The sequence below is a fragment of the Phocoena sinus genome, chromosome 14, assembly GCF_008692025.1.
Source record: "Phocoena sinus isolate mPhoSin1 chromosome 14, mPhoSin1.pri, whole genome shotgun sequence".
Taxonomy (NCBI): Eukaryota; Metazoa; Chordata; class Mammalia; order Artiodactyla; family Phocoenidae; genus Phocoena; species Phocoena sinus.
The window spans coordinates 88,903,057-88,918,480 of record NC_045776.1 but is presented as its reverse complement, the minus strand read 5'-3'; the positions used below and the strand labels follow the sequence as shown (position 1 = coordinate 88,918,480).

The following is a 15,424-nucleotide window of genomic DNA, read 5'->3' as shown; positions in this document are numbered from 1 at the left end:
GAGCTTTGTTGTCGAAACGTCACTCGATCCTTTGGTCCCTTTCTGAGCTCTGTGAGGTCAGTTGCCAAAATCTACGTCCAGTGCTCTCAGTTGGAAGGATGGGTCCTCCAGGTCGTGCGGAGACACAAAGAAGCTGCCACCTGGAGGCCGCTGCATCCCCGCCCCCAGCCTGCCTGAGAGCGTCCTGTCCTCAGACTTGTGCCCACGCAAGCGGGCACGGTGGGTGGAAGGACGCCCTAAAGAAGCGGCTCCCCTGAAGCCATCCGTGCGGCACCCCACGGAGCCTCTGTTTATCCCAACCCTCGGAAGAACTCTCCGGTTTCTGTAGTTACCACTGAGAAGTTAGACATCAGTCTGTCCTTCTGCAGGTGATCTCTGTTCCCTCCACTCCTGTGACCTCTCCTTGCCTCCTGAGTTTACCGTTGGCCTAAATGTGTCTGCGGGGAATCTTTTCTTTATCCTGTTTGAGACCTTCTGGCTTTCCTGAATCTCTGGATTGGCACCGTAAGCCGGTTCTCGAACGTCCTCAGATATTACCTGTCTCGCATTCTCTTCTGGAACTCAACTCCGACATTAGACCTCTCACCCCTCTACCATCTGTCTCTCCACGCAACTTTCTTTCTTCCTGTTCTTTGTGTTGCAGTAGGTTGATTTTCTCCAGGTCTGTCACTAATTCTCAAATGTACTGTTTACTCTCCCATGAAGTTTTTAAAAACTGCAGTAGAATTTGCATACAGGGGACCTCTCTGGCAGTCCAGTGGTTAGGACTCCACGCTTCCACTGCAGGGGACACGAGTTCGATCCATGGTTGGAGAACTAAGATTCCACGTGCCACACAGCTTGGCCAAAAAATAAAATTCAAACTGTTCTAAATAAAAAAAATTTTTTAATAAAGAATTTGCATTGAGTAAAAATCACCCCCCCCCCCCTTTTTTCTGGCTGCACTGGGTCTTTGTTGCTGCGCGGGCTTCTCATTGTGGTGGCTTCTCTTGTTGTGGAGCACGGGCTCTAGGCGCGCAGGCTTCAGTAGTTGCAGCACGCGGGCTCAGTAGTTGTGGCACGCGGGCTCAGTAGTTGTGGTGCATGGGCTTAGTTGCTCCACGGCATGTGGGATCTTCTCGGACCAGGGTTCGAACCCGTGTCTCCTGCACTGGCAGGCGGATTCTTAACCACCGTGCCACCAGGGAAGTCCCCCAAATCACCCTTTTTGATGTATGGTTTTATGAGTGTTGACAAAGGCCTGTGGTCATGTAACCACCAACGCAATCGAGAACAGGACATTTCCATCACCCCCCAAATCCCCAATGGCTCTTTTGAGGTCAGTCCTTCCCCCCCCCCGCCCCCACCCCACCCCTGAGACCCCTGAGCTATAGTCTGACCCTATCGTTTTGCCGTCTTCAGGACGTCATATAAGTGAAATCATAGAGTATGTAGCCTTTTGTGTCTGGCCTCTTTTGCACAATACATTCGAGTTTCCCGCCTGCCGTCTAAGCGCCAGCAGCCTGGTCGGCTACCTGAGTGCCACGTCATTGTCCGGAGGGGCCGTGGTTTGCTTCTCCATCCGGCAGTTGAATGACTGGGCTGCTTCCAGTTTGGGGAGATTACGAATAAAGCTGCTATAAACATTTGCATACAGGTTATCATGTGGATGTGTGTTTTCACTTCTGTGTACACTGTGAGAAGTGAGGTTGCCGGGTCAGAGTAAATGACTGTTTAAGTAAAATACATAAGAAACTGCCAAGCTGCTTGCAACGGGGCTTGACTCGTGGGCGCCGCCCCCCCGGCAAGGCACGGGAGCAGGCCACTCTTCACCCTCACTAGCCAAGGTCCTCGTTTTTTAGCTGATGTGTCCTTGTATCTCCTTGTGGTTTTAATTTGTATTTCCCTAATGAAAGGATACTGACATCTTTTCATGTGCTTATTTGCCATTCTTAGAGCTTATTTGGTGAAGTGTCTGTTCAAATCTTTCTTCCACTTTTAAAAATGAGTCTTCTTTTGTAAAAAAAATATGTGGTTGCACCACGCCTTACTTGCAGTAGGTGGGTTCCTTAGTTGCAGCTCATGGGCTCCTTAGTTGCAGTTCGCCAGCTCCTTAGTTGTGGCACGCAAACTCTAAGTTGAGGCATGCATGTGGGATCTAGTTCCCTGACCAGGGATTGAACCCGGGCCGCCTGCATTGGGAGTGCAGAGTCTTAACCACTTCGCCACCAGGGAAGTTCCAAAAATGAGTTATTTTCCTGTTATGGAGTTCTGACAATTTTTAAAAAAAATAAATTTATTTATTTTCATTTTGGGCTGCGTTGGGTCTCTGTTGCTGTGCGTGGGCTTTCTCTAGTTGCGTTGAGTGGGGATTACTCTTCGTTGCAGTGCATGGGCTTCTCATTGTGGTGGCTTCTCTTGTTGTGGAGCCCAGGCTCTAGGCACGCGGGCTCGGTAGTTGTGGCTCGTGGGCTGTTGAGCGCAGGCGGGCTTAGTTGCTCTGCGGCACGTGGGATCTTCTTGGACCAGGGATCGAACCCGTGTCCCCTGCATTGGCAGGCGGATTCTTAACCACTGTGCCACCAGGGAAGCCCTCTGACAATTCTTTACTGTGAAATGATAAGGAATATATGTTGTGTATTGGTCTCTGCCCCCAGCTCCTAGAACCCTTGGAATCCACTGAGTGGCACGGGTGCCAGGAGGGTCTTTTGTTCCAATGAGGTGGCTTGGTGGGCTCCTGGCTGGGGGTTGGTCACCAGAAAGACCAAACTATGATCAGAAGCTTGGAACCTTCAGCCTCACCGCACACACACACACACACACACACCCCCATCCTCTGCGGAGCAGAGAAGGGGTCGGCACTGAGGTAATAAGCAATCCGGCCCATGTAACGGAGCCTCCACAAAACCCCAAAAGGACAGGTTCGGGGGAGCTTCCAGGTTGGTGAACACATGAAGATTCTGGGAGAATGGTGCCCAGAGAGGTCAAGGAAGCTCCACTTCCATTCCCCACACTTTGCCCTATGAATCTCTTCCATCTGGCTGTTCCTGAGTTATATCCTTTTATCATAAACCACTAACCTAGTAAGTAAACTTTTCCTGAGTTCTGTGAGCCGTCCTAGCGAATGATCCAACCCAAGGAGGGGTTGTGGAATCCTCCAATTTATAGCCAGTTGGTCAAAAGGACAGGTGACAACCTGGCACTTGTAACTGGCATCTGAAGGGGGTCGTCTGTGGGGCTGGGTCCTTAGCCTGCAGGCTCTGTGCGAGCCTCGGGTTGTCAGCGTCAGAACTGGGCTCTTGTAGGACAGCTGGTCCATGTCACGGAGACCTGGAGAACTGCTTGGTGTGGGAGACCCCCATGCAGCTGGTGTCAGAAGTGTCGTGAGTAAAGGAAATGCGTTTTTTCTTTTATTTATATATCCTATTACAAGTGCTTCATTGGCTGCGTCTTTTGCAAATGTTTTCTCCCAGTGGCTCTTCATTATCTCAATAATGTTCTTCACATACCAAAATGTTTTTAATTTTAATAAAGTTCCACTTTTCATTTTTATTCTTTTATAGATTTGTGCTTTGGATGTTGTAGCTAAGAAATCTTAATTTAACCCAAGGCTACAAAGATTTTTTCCTGTGTTTCAGAACTGTGAGTTCCACATTTAGGTCTCTGATCCATTCTGTGTTAATTTTTGCATATGGTGTGAGGTAGGGATTGAGATTACTTGCACCAAGTTTTAAATTTCAACTGTTTTATGTTTAATTTCTAGAAGAACTATTTGGTTCACTTTCTTTTTTTTATCTGCTTGGTGTCTGGTGACCCCTTGTCTCTCCTCCACGCTTGTTATTTCCTCCTTTGTTTCTTTAACCATATGAAATACATTTTGCATTTCTTATTCTAGATCCAGCAATTCTGGCATCTTAACGTCTCTACAGGTGTGAGTCAGACCCTCACTCCTGAGGCTCTTCACTGTGTATGCTGTGATTTTCTGTCATGAGCATACATTCTGGGGGCTGCTGGCTGGAGTTCCTTGAGGCCTGGAGTTGAGGGTTCCTCCAACCAGGCTAACATTTTCCAAGGCCAGTCCCCTGGGCTCAGACATGTGCTAATGGCTTCCCATCCCTCACTCAGTGATTATTCACGAGAACACCACCAGACCAATTCCACCATCTTCCTATTTGACACCAAGGGAGCTGAGGATGAGAGGGGAACACCCTGCTCGAGCCAAGAGGCAGTGGGTGTCTGCAGCCCCTCCACTCCATCACAACTTGGGACTCAAGCCCAGGATACAGGTGATTCCCTATTTCCAAATATGTTTGTATAAAGTACGTGTATTTTATAGACAAATGTATTTTATAAGATGCTCAGATCTCACTTTTTTTCCATCATAATACATCATATAAATTCAGGGGAAACAGTTAAAAGTTTTTCAAACCACATGATCCGATATAGAATTTCTATCCAGAAGAATTCTCAAACTCAGTTTGAAGGAAAAAAAATTTTTTTAAGCATTTAAATTTTTTTTATTTATTTTTGGCTGCGTTGGGTGTTCGTCGCTGCGTGTGGGCTTTCTCTAGTTGTGGCGAGCGGGAGCCACTCTTCATTGTGGCGCGTGGGCTTCTCACCGTGTTGCCTTCTTTTGTTGCGGAGCATGGGATCTAGGTGCACGGGCTTCAGTAGCTGCGGCACGCGGGCTCAGCAGTTGTGGCTCGCGGGCTCTAGAGCGCAGGCTCAGTAGTTGTGGCGCGCGGGTTTAGTTGCTCTGCGGCATGTGGGATCTTCCCGGACCAGGGCTCGAACCCACGTCCCCTGCACTGGCAGGCGGATTCTTAACCACTGCGCCACCAGGGCAGTCCCTGCACACAATTCTTGACATACGTACCAAAAATCGAAAAAATCATGTAGTTGTGATTCTTTTCTGAACAGTTATTCCAGTGACTTTCCAGCTTAATATTTGGAGGCAAATTTTCCTTCACAGGATAGCAAGTACCAATATCTTCAAATATTGATATGCTGTTCCCTCATAAGTCCCACTAATTCACAATTTAATATCATATACTGCACATACTCAAATTGTCCACCGTTCACAGTACATTAACAAAGTTACTAGAACTGGACTACCGCGACCAAAGATGTTACAGAGCACACAGAATGCTGACCAGGAGAGCCAAGATCAAGGAGTGAGTGGTTTGCTTCAGGAAAAGTTCTACCAAAAACAACATGGGACGAGAAGTACTTTGAAGTGTTGGGGGTCAGGGGGATGGGATGAATTGGGAGATTGATTGGGGTTGACACACATACACTATTGATACTATGTATAAAATAGATAACTAATGAGCACCTATTGTAGAGCACAGGGAACTCTACTCAGTGCTCTGTGGTGACCTAACTTAGAAGGAAATCCAAAGAAGAGGGGATGTATGAATACGCAGAGCTGAGTCACTTTGCTGTGCAGTATAGACTCACACAACATTGTAAAGCAACTGTACTCTAATAAAAATCACCAAGAAAAGTGTTCAAGACATTAAATGCACACCTGACTCCAAATGCCATGTAGTAAATGCTTTGTATTACAGGATATAAAAGCTACCCCCGTCTATGGAATGTTAAGCTGACACCCAAGGCAGTCAGAGCCTCCCGTATTCAATATCCCACTATTTTCTGGTTGTACCAAAAAATAAATAACCAGCCAATGATTTCACCTCTTAAAAAAAAAAAAAATTTTTTTTTACACCTAAAAAATGGGATGAGGGGGGATCCCCTCCTTTTTAAAAATGTTTCTAGAGCTCCTAAAAAACTGTCATTTACGAAATAGTTGGTAAAAATATTCCTCTGGATCGTGCAGGAAGAGAGACAGGGACCACTGACAGGATCAGGTGTGTGATACTAATCAGACTTGGCTTCTCTCTCTCCTGCGTCAACAGAAGCTGGGCTGTCCTCGTTTTTAGTTTCTCCGTTTTCTGCAGGTACACCTTTAGTCTCTTGGTTAGCCGCTTCAGCCTGTTTTCCCTTCGCTCCCCTTTTCCCTTTTGTTTGCACCTTTTTTTGAAGATTTATTCTTTCCCGCCGCCTTTTTGGGCTTCGTTTCCACTTTTGCAGGAGCCGGTTTAGCTGACAACCTTTAAAGGAGAAAATCATATTTCTCTTGCTACCTTGATGTGAACATTAAGAAAACACTTTTATAAATAAACGAACATCCTGTCTGCTTGGCAAAAGGTTACAGAAATGCGTGCGCAATAGCTCTGTGTCACTCTGTAGGCGTTGGGCATCCCCACTCAACGCACGGAGCACCCAGTAATCATCAAGACCCAACACCACAACTGGAAGGCAGTCACGTGGGCTGAGAGGTGCTCCACGTTCTCACGTGTCATTGGCGGACGCCGGCCCCGTGAAGCCCGGGAACAGACCTGGGAGCTGGGGCTTCGCGCGCGAGCTGCGAGCTGCGCGTAGCCAAAGCAGTTTTCGGCGAGGAAGGGATCCTCACTCAGCTCTGGGGCAGGGTTGTGAAGTGTCTGCTCGGCCGCGCGGTCTTCGGGCTTGAAGGCAAAGCTGAGCTCCGTTCTCGCTCTCCGTCGTGGGAAAGGCCTCCGTGGGCAGGGGTGACGAGGCGCCTCTCCCGACAGACGCCCCGGCGGGGCCGGCCGAGGAGACGCCGCAGCCCGGACTCCACTCTGCCTCCCGGGTGTGGGGCGGGGACACCCCGACCAGCGGCCCCTCCAGACACGCGGCGCCGGCGGCGTCAGCACCGCGGACAGCGGCCTCCCGGGGCCGGCGGGGCGGGGGTCCGCGGCCAGGGTCACGGGGTCGTTGAGGGGAACGCTGGGGCAACGGGCGGGCGGGGAGGCCGAAGGAGAGCCGCGCGGCCCTAAGCGCCCGCCCCCGCCCCGGCGCGGACAGGCTGCGGGCCCTCACCGCGGCGGCCGGGCGACGCGGCGGAGAGTGCCGGCGGGGACAAGAGCGGCGGCAGCCGAGGGCGGGCCCGGGCCACCCGACCCGACCCAACGCAAGCCGGCGGCCGGCTTGGACCCAGTGCGCAGGCGCGGCGCCGGCCGATCGGCGCGGGCAGGCGGGGCGAGGGCGGGAGGACCGGAAGCAGCGGCAGCTGAGGCGGGAACTGCACGCGAGGCCCCGGGCCCGCGCCTGCGTACTCCCGCGGCTTTCTTCGCCCGCGGTCACGTGCGCGCCAGCCTCCGTTCGTTCCTACCGTTCGCCTGCAGCCTTCCGTCCACCCGTCCGTCCGCTCCTCCCCTGCCCACCCACCGCCTCATCGCACACTTAACTGCCTGTTGCGTTGACCAAGCACGTCCTGTCCTTGCCCTGGCAGGACGTGCGGTCTAGGGAGAAGGGGGCACACATCGGCGAACGGATGCCCGGTTAGAGGAAGTAGGGCCGAGCGGCTGGGAAAAGGAGGTGGAGGTTGAGTGCCCATTTTAAGTTAGGGGGCGGCAGTCAGAAAACGCCTCCTAAGGCTGTTGAGCTGGGATCTGAAGACCCACAAGGATGGTTTTTTCCCTTGTTTGTGACCAGGGAGATGGTCCAGCGGGTCTGTCCCTGGTTTCACTCAGGCTACCTTCAACCACCACCTCCCCTGCAGACACAGTGAGCTTTCAAACTTGTAAGTCAAGCTGTCTTCCAGGCTTCTGCTTAGCATGAAGTCCAGATCGCCGGCCGTGACCTTGTCCCTGTTTCTTCATGGTGCTTACACCGTTCTGAATCATTTTATCATCTGTCTGGACTACTGGAACGTAACCTCCTTTTCTACTTTGCTCGTAGCGATAGCTCCAGGGCCTAGACACACAGTATGCACTCAGTAAGCATCAGCTGAATAAACCAATAATTTACCCATCTATCTCTCATTAGTTTTGATTTTCTTGAAGAGCCAAGTGTTGCTTTTCTCAAAAAACTTCCACCATTAGTGATAAAGTTGGCATGTATTATGCTTCAGTAAATACTCACTGCACAGGGACAGAGGGACAGAGCAGCTGAGGAAGTGCTGCTGTCTAGTACAAGGTAGCACTGGAGAACAAGAACATTACGAAGAAAAATAAACGCTCCGGGTCCTTCCTCCTCGTGTGGCTTTGGAACACAGTGGCCAGGTGGACATGGTCTCTGCGGAGAGAAATGGTGATTTCACTGAGAAACTCCATCCCTTCTAGTGCTGGCTACCGGCTGGGGGAGGAGCGAGGAGAAGAAAACCTCCGTTCGCAACACTAACTTGGTTTCCCTGTGTCTTGTTTTCTCTTCACACAAATGAAATGAATATGACTGGTATCTATTTTAACCTGAACAGTAGCTTTCTATGAAAGACAAAACAAAAAAGCATATAAAAAGGTCAATTTATTATACCTTTTGTTTGGTGGGATATCAGTGCCCTTTAAAACCCTACTATTCAAGTACAAATGATTGTTTACAAAGTATTTACAATTTCGGTCTTCTTCCTTTATATTTTAAAACACAACAGCTATCTGGTTACAACAGTTAACAAAAAGTCCTGAAGGTGGCAAAAGGGAAAGCCTCTGCCTCAGGAGGCCCACTCCAGCCTCCTACTTCCCCCCCCCCCCCCCGGGATCCTCCAACCACCACCCAGCCTCCCTGGAACAAATGTACTCTGAATTAAAGAAAACCTGGGTGACTGCTTTTTCCATGGTGGCCAATTCCAGTTTGACGGTGTTTTTGCCTGCTGTCTTTATATTTTATGTTCTGAAGATTTCTCTCAATCCTTACCATGCATTGGGTGGGAACCCTGTTCTACAAGGTAATGTGGCATTCTTACAACAGTAACAATCTGAGGAAGCCTGGAAAACATCGTCCTAAACTCACACTTATTCTTAAATATGGAAAGTTTAACCTTTAAAACAGAAAGTGAAGAAAACAATACACCGGACCCTTTACCTAAATGACTGTGGAAGACTAGGAGGTGAGTGCTGACATCCAGATGTTACTAAATCGACTGATACCAGCCAGTAACGCTATTTTCTGTCCCACATTTTGCAACAGGGAATCGCTGAAGAAAACACACTTCTTTCACTCACATAGTAAGACAGGGCAGGAGTCCCACACTGCAAATATTCAGACCCTAGTTCTGTTCTCTTAGAAAGCTCTTGAGAGATTTTTCTAAATTCTCTTCTAGTGTTCTAGATTAATAGAGGACTTCTACTCAGGCAGCTATGTCTAGGATATTCTAAACACTCAACACTTCACCATCATCTACAGAGACCGTCCACACCCCAAGAAGGGTAAGAACAAAACCAACAGGCTTCACAAGTTAAAATAAGCTGAAAAGGAGAATTCCTTTTTAGTTCTGCACATTTGAGGATTTAGAAAAAAAAAGTAGGAACTCTCCTCAGTACCCAGATACGAAGCACAGAAAGCCTCGTGCAGCCGCACCCCCTCATTACAGCACACGCTGAACCCACAATGAACAAGTCAGAAGGCAAATTATCGTGTTCGAGTAACTAGAACGTTAAATCCTGTCCACTTTGAACAACTGGTCTTTACTTTTTTCCAAATTTCTCACCAAGAACTCAAAAATGAGCTGCCCGGTTGGCTTCACTAAGGTATCAATCGCCGTATTAGTGTCCACATATATTGATGGGAAACAAACAAATTCGGGACAGGACACTTTCCTTTGTGTCATATAAAGTGATATAAAGGGGGAGGAAACAGACTGATTAAAAATTTAAAATCTCTCAGTATGCCGGAACTGTTCCTAAGTACACACAGACCTAACACAACCTGATTTCCTGGACCAGAACTGTAAAAGACGCACAGAGTCGGAGCAGAGAGGGTGTCATCAGACACGCACCTTTTGCTTGGGTGGACACTTCCAGGTAAGCAGACATCGCCAGCCAATCAAGCCCTTTGCAGTTGCCACAGTAAAAAAAAAATAAAAACAGCAAACCCAGGGCCTCCTCTTTGCCCCTCAACCACAGGCCCCCCACCCCAAAGAGCCTGGATGGCTCCCTGCTTTACGCAGAACCCCAAGTGGGTGACATGCTCACATACGAGACATGGCAGTCTAGTATGAAGAGCTTACCACACCCATTTCTGTGGGTAATACTTGTAGGTGCATACACACAGCACCTGCACAAGGAGGCTTCTCACCTCTGCACGTCACGCCTGGGCTGGGCACGAAAGCAAAGGGGCGATGGCAGGCCGCCCCCTTAGCAAGGCTCTCACCTCACCGAGCACTCAGCAGTGCCATCTGCAACGTGACAACACTTGCACAGCACTCTGGGCCCCGAACCATTCCCAGACAGGAGCCTCACAAGGTTTGCTGGCGCTGCTTCAGTAGCCTAAGTCCAATTACAAGTTTATCCGAAACCCGGGAAAATACCGTGGATGTGCTGGGGTGGGGAGCAGCCCCAAGGGTTCCGTTGACGTGGAAACCGGTCACTCTGAGGGAAGCCGCGCGCGATGCTCTTTGCAATGAAAATGCAGTCACAGATCATTCCCCTTCAACACAAGCTGGGAACGCGTCACGAATGTGCTTCAATGCATGTCAGTACTAAATGTCTCCTTTAAGAGTCCAAACAAGTCACATTTTAGGAGGGAGGGGAGAAACCACGTTGGTTTTCCCTGATCTGAGATGACCTACCTTTGATATCAGACAGTCTTTCTCCTCTCGAAGGACCATAACGTGCTTTCAGTTAGGAATAAAGAACCAGGCAGAGACAGATGCTGTCAGACCACATTTTAGCTCCACAAGGTCTATTTTATGACTCACTGCACCTTCCAAATGGCTACTTGTGATGTGCAAAAAACACTGTACACTAACAGAGAAATTCTAAATGGCTTTCAAGACCCAGCAGTACTGCCCTGGAGGAGAAACTAAAAGGTAAAGCATCGAGGAAACACTGCCACTGCCGCTTTTTCAGTCAGCCACATAACACGTGACGGGGGCGCGCTCGCTGAGGGTCGCCGCTCCAGGCGCCGGACGCCCTGCAGGGCACTGTCCTGGGGCTCAGCAAATAAGTCCACCCCATCTGGGAGGGGCGGCGGCAGGCACGGGCGGCCCGCCTGGGGCCGCGCCGCGCTCCCGACTAGGGGCACGGAGGCTTGGTGGGCGTCTTTAACCTGACGGCGGGGACTCTCATCTGGAGCTTGGGCTGCTGGTTCGGGCTGTCGGAGCTGGCCGGCACCTGGGCTGGGTTGGGAACACCGGGGGTCTGCAGCTGGGCCGCCGCCGTGGTCACGACCTGCTGCTGCATGAGCTTCTGCTGGACCACCTGCGCTGTCGCTGTCACTGCGGGGATCACCTGGACCTGCTGCCCGGCTGCTGTCGCCTGGGTGAGGGTCACAGTCTGTGGGGAAGCCTGAACCAAAACAGAAACACATCTCCTAGAAAACGCAGATCAGGTGACATGAAAAATCAGACGTCCTTGGGGGTGGGGGTTGGAAACGTAACTAGTGCGAACGCTTCCGTGAAATGTAAGAACCACCTGACCTATCAAAACAGGACCTCTGGTTTCTAACCAAACAAAAGTAGAAAATGAAACTACTGCTGCTTTTAGGCTGCAAGCGGACGCCTCTGGGGAAAGGATGGCCGGGGACTGGTGCTGCTGGTGGCCGGCTCCTAGTACTATCTGGTTTCTTGACACCTACATGCCAGTGTGATTCTGAACCAACTACAATTATTGTAAAGCACTGCTTTTATACGGCCACATTTTTAGCAGTAAGAAACCGGTAAGAACCGAAAGCTAGGCTCTGTTGGGAAGGTAAGTCCTGGCAGTCCCCAGTAGTATTTCTACTCTAAGACCCAAGGTCGATACGAACGGATTCTGTTTTCTTTCTTCGTTTCCCTAAAAGGAAGGTGTGGTGGCTTCAGCTGGCAGGATGCACCTAAGGTTTACTGGCTGAACGAAGGAGCCCAGAAATGAGCCCCCTCAGCACATGTGACACTGAGTCCAAACACATTTGTTCAGGGTTTTTTTCCTGCTAGTCTCAGGATATCAAGTGTTTTCTCCAAAGTTAATTTTCTTTTCTGTATTATGAAAATCACAAGCGGTTCTCTAGGAATTAAAATTCTATTTCCTCGGATGAAAAGCAAGAACTCTCTTCGTGGGAACCCCCGACAGCTGCGGGTCTCCAGGTCCTACCTGTTGGGAAGCAGAGGCAACCTGCTGGATGCTGGCCACGGGTGTCTGCTGCTGGACGACTTGAGGGAGTTTCGCAACCTTGGACAAAACAAAAAAGCCAAATGGAGACGCCAAATGAACGTGTGCGCAAAAGAGATTTCTTGCCCTCTCTCCTTCTCAGTTCTTAAATGCAAAAAAACCCCCACAAAAAACAACAAAAAAAGACGGTGGTCAGACGACACAAAATAGCAGGTCTCAAAAGTGGGCTCACCTGGAACCCCGAGAGAACCAGTTATTTCACCTTTGCACTGAGTAACGACTGCCTTCCTAATCGGTAATCACATGTAATTTGAAGCTTATTGTCGGTCTCATATTTCAGACAGTCACATTTTTCTTTTATAAAAATCGCTACAAGTCTATATGAGAGAGTTACATGGAAGACAGAGTGCCTGGGCGCCACTCCACCTATGCCCCCATTGTCAGGGGACCCGGACCAACACCCAGGTTCAGTCCTAGTCCAGAGACATCTACGCCCAAACTCTAAAGTGGTTACTTCACCATTGTTCTACATTCTTCTTCATCACGATTGAGATCTTCCTCTTTACAAAACAAAACCTTCCACCCAAGGGTCACTTTCTGTGAACCTGCCTATCCTGCTGTCCTGCTGTAATAAGACAATTCAGGCCACTTGTGTCTACTCAGGGCTTCGGGGACACCGCTTCACAGAAGCAGAAGGGGCTCCCGAGTGGGTAGCTGCTCGGGGCCACGGAAAGCCCCCTCAGGTCTCTAACTGGCGGAACAGGGATGAAAATAAGTCTTGCCCAAGATAATCCTGGAGGAAATGTGAAATTATATGATGTACTTGCAAATGACAAGCTCCCAAGTAAATATGAGTTCTCACGGAAATTAAAATGAATCAGAAGGCATTTACTAGTTTACTGTAACTTGAATCAAAAACTGTGAACCGCACTCACTGACATCAGAGGAACCCCTGAGTGAGCCTGTGCGCTTCCTCTGATGGGAGAGACGTCTGGTCAGCTACCGCAGCGCACGGGCCACAGCTCAGATCGGCAGCCACGAAAATGCTGAGATGCCACGCATAACACCAAGGTGACGTCTTAAAATGCACTGATAAACTTGCAGGAAGTCCAGAGCTCCCAGTGCCAACACTTAAGCAAATGGGGGACCCCGAGCCATGAGAAGGCGCTACGGCAGCTCGTGCCCGAGACCACGTGCTGCAGGGGAAGCCTTGCACTGGGTCTTCATGGCCTCCCAGGTGCAGCAAAGAGACCAAGTCCAAGCCCACTCTCAGGAGGAGGTAACAAGAGGGCTGCCCGATGCCCCCCACAGCTGCAATCCTGGCACTCAAAGGGTCTGTGAGGAAGCTGCCTGCCTTAGGCCTCGGTGCTAGGCAGGGGAGGGGGAGACCCAGGCTGGCAGACCAAACCCTCAAGCCACAGCTGATGTGGTCCTGACGGCACCCATGGGAGCCCAGCACAAGGAAGAACCCACCTTCAACCCAGACCTCAAAGCCTTCCAACAAACAGAACTTCAAGGGAAACTGGCTCACAAGAAGACAACTCCTATAATGACAAAAACCCCACAGTTCCTGAAGCAAGAACAGCAGAAACAAGTAAAATCAGACGCACACGGACTTCAAATAGAGGGATTATCAGACACGCACAAAACAGTGTGCCATCCTGTGCAGCCTGAAAACACGTATGGGAACGAGAAACTACAAAGACCAAGCAGATGTGAGACAAAAACAGAACTTCAAAGAATAAAACACTTATAATCACCAAAATTAAAATTCAATGGACAAGCTTAACCGCAGATTAGACCTAATGAAAGGAAAGCTCAGTGAAATGGGAGACAGGTTAGAGGACATTACTCAGAATGCAGCACAGAGACTGAAGAGACACGGAGGGCAGGAAATGGGGCAGAGGCGGCATCTAAAGAAACGGCGGCTGGTCATTTCCTAAACTGACAAGAGAGACCAATGCCCAGATTCCAGACGATCAGCAAATTCCAAGCTAGATCGTCACAGCGTTTATAAAACGCCAAAGACAAAGAAAAGATCTCAAGAGGAAACAGAGGGAAAGAAAGACAGGTTCCCATCGAAGCAGCGACCCGCTGGACAGACATCTGACTTCTCCTCAACAACAAAAGACCAGGAGCCAGGGAGTACTGTTAATGTGCCGTGAAAATAAACGTCCGTCTAGAATCCCATACAATGCAGAAGCATCCTTCAGGAGCAAGAGTGACATCCAGCCATCTTCAAACACTACGGCAAACTCCACAGGCTGTTCTTCACGCAGAAGAAAAGTAACTTTACATGAAAAGTGAAAATGAAACAGGACAGAAGGAAACCGCGTGACTGCAGCGGCATGTGAGTCGAGAGGGCCAGGGAGCAACGGTGTTGACAGACCCGTGCTCGAGGGCAGAGCAGAGACGGAGGTTTGTGCTATACTCTGACAAGGTAAATCTGCACACGGAGATTTTAGGATAACCACTTAGAGAACAGAAAAAAAAACATGTAATTTTCAAACGAGTCAGAGGAGGAAAAAAACCCAGAATGACAAAAAATAAATACATAAATGGAATAAAAGAAGGCAAGTAAGGCTGGAAAGAGAAAACAGAACAAGTTGAAAACGCAAACAAAATGGAAGCTAAAAGCCGTTCCTCCCAGGCCTCACCATAAAGGGAGCGAATGTGTCACAGGTGAAGGACCCAAACTGAGACGCGGGACAGTGCCAGTGAGGCGGCGTCCAGCGACTGTCTCTGTGACACACGGGTAGAGTTCTCGGCATGAGGCACAAGAGGCTGCCGCACCGAAACAGTACTTCAAAATAATAAAAGTTAAAATTTTAATTTATGTGCAGCCAACAATAGAGCACCTAATATAAAAAGCAAAAGTAGAAAGGAATATAAGGAAAAACAGATAAACCCATAACCAGGATGGGAGGGGGTTTTTTCCTCCATTTTTGGGGCTGTGCCAGGCGGCATGTGGCATCCTCAGTTCCCCGACCAGGGATGGAAGCTGCGCCCCCTGCAGTGGAAGCGTGGAGTCCCAACCACTGGAGTGCCAGGGGAGTCCCGGAATGGGAGATTTTAACTCACCCCTCTCATAACTGACAGAAGAAGCCGACCAGTAGGCACAACACCCCGGATAAACCTGACCTAGAGGTGACAAAGGGACCCCACGCCGCCACAAAGCACATCTCAGCGCACTTCACTGCAGGATCCGTGCTGGGCCGGGTCTGGAGCGTGAAGAGCAGCGGAGGGTTTGGCCCAGGAAAGGCTGAAGGTCAGGGAAGACAGAACTGCTGTCCCAGAGCTGGAGGAGGAGGGGCTAAGGTACCAGAGGCACACAC

At 49.7% G+C, this 15,424-nt stretch overlaps 1 protein-coding gene across 1 annotated transcript in view; it reads right to left on the bottom strand.

Moving 5' to 3' along the window:
- Window positions 1-8,292: 8,292 nt before the first annotated feature.
- EP400 (E1A binding protein p400) overlaps window positions 8,293-15,424 on the bottom strand; it is a 113,318-nt gene continuing 106,186 nt past the window's right edge. Inside the window, 2 exon segments of the mRNA XM_032654075.1 lie at window positions 8,293-11,288; window positions 12,072-12,149. Coding sequence (XP_032509966.1) covers window positions 11,016-11,288; window positions 12,072-12,149 — 351 coding nt within the window. The 3' untranslated portion in view covers window positions 8,293-11,015.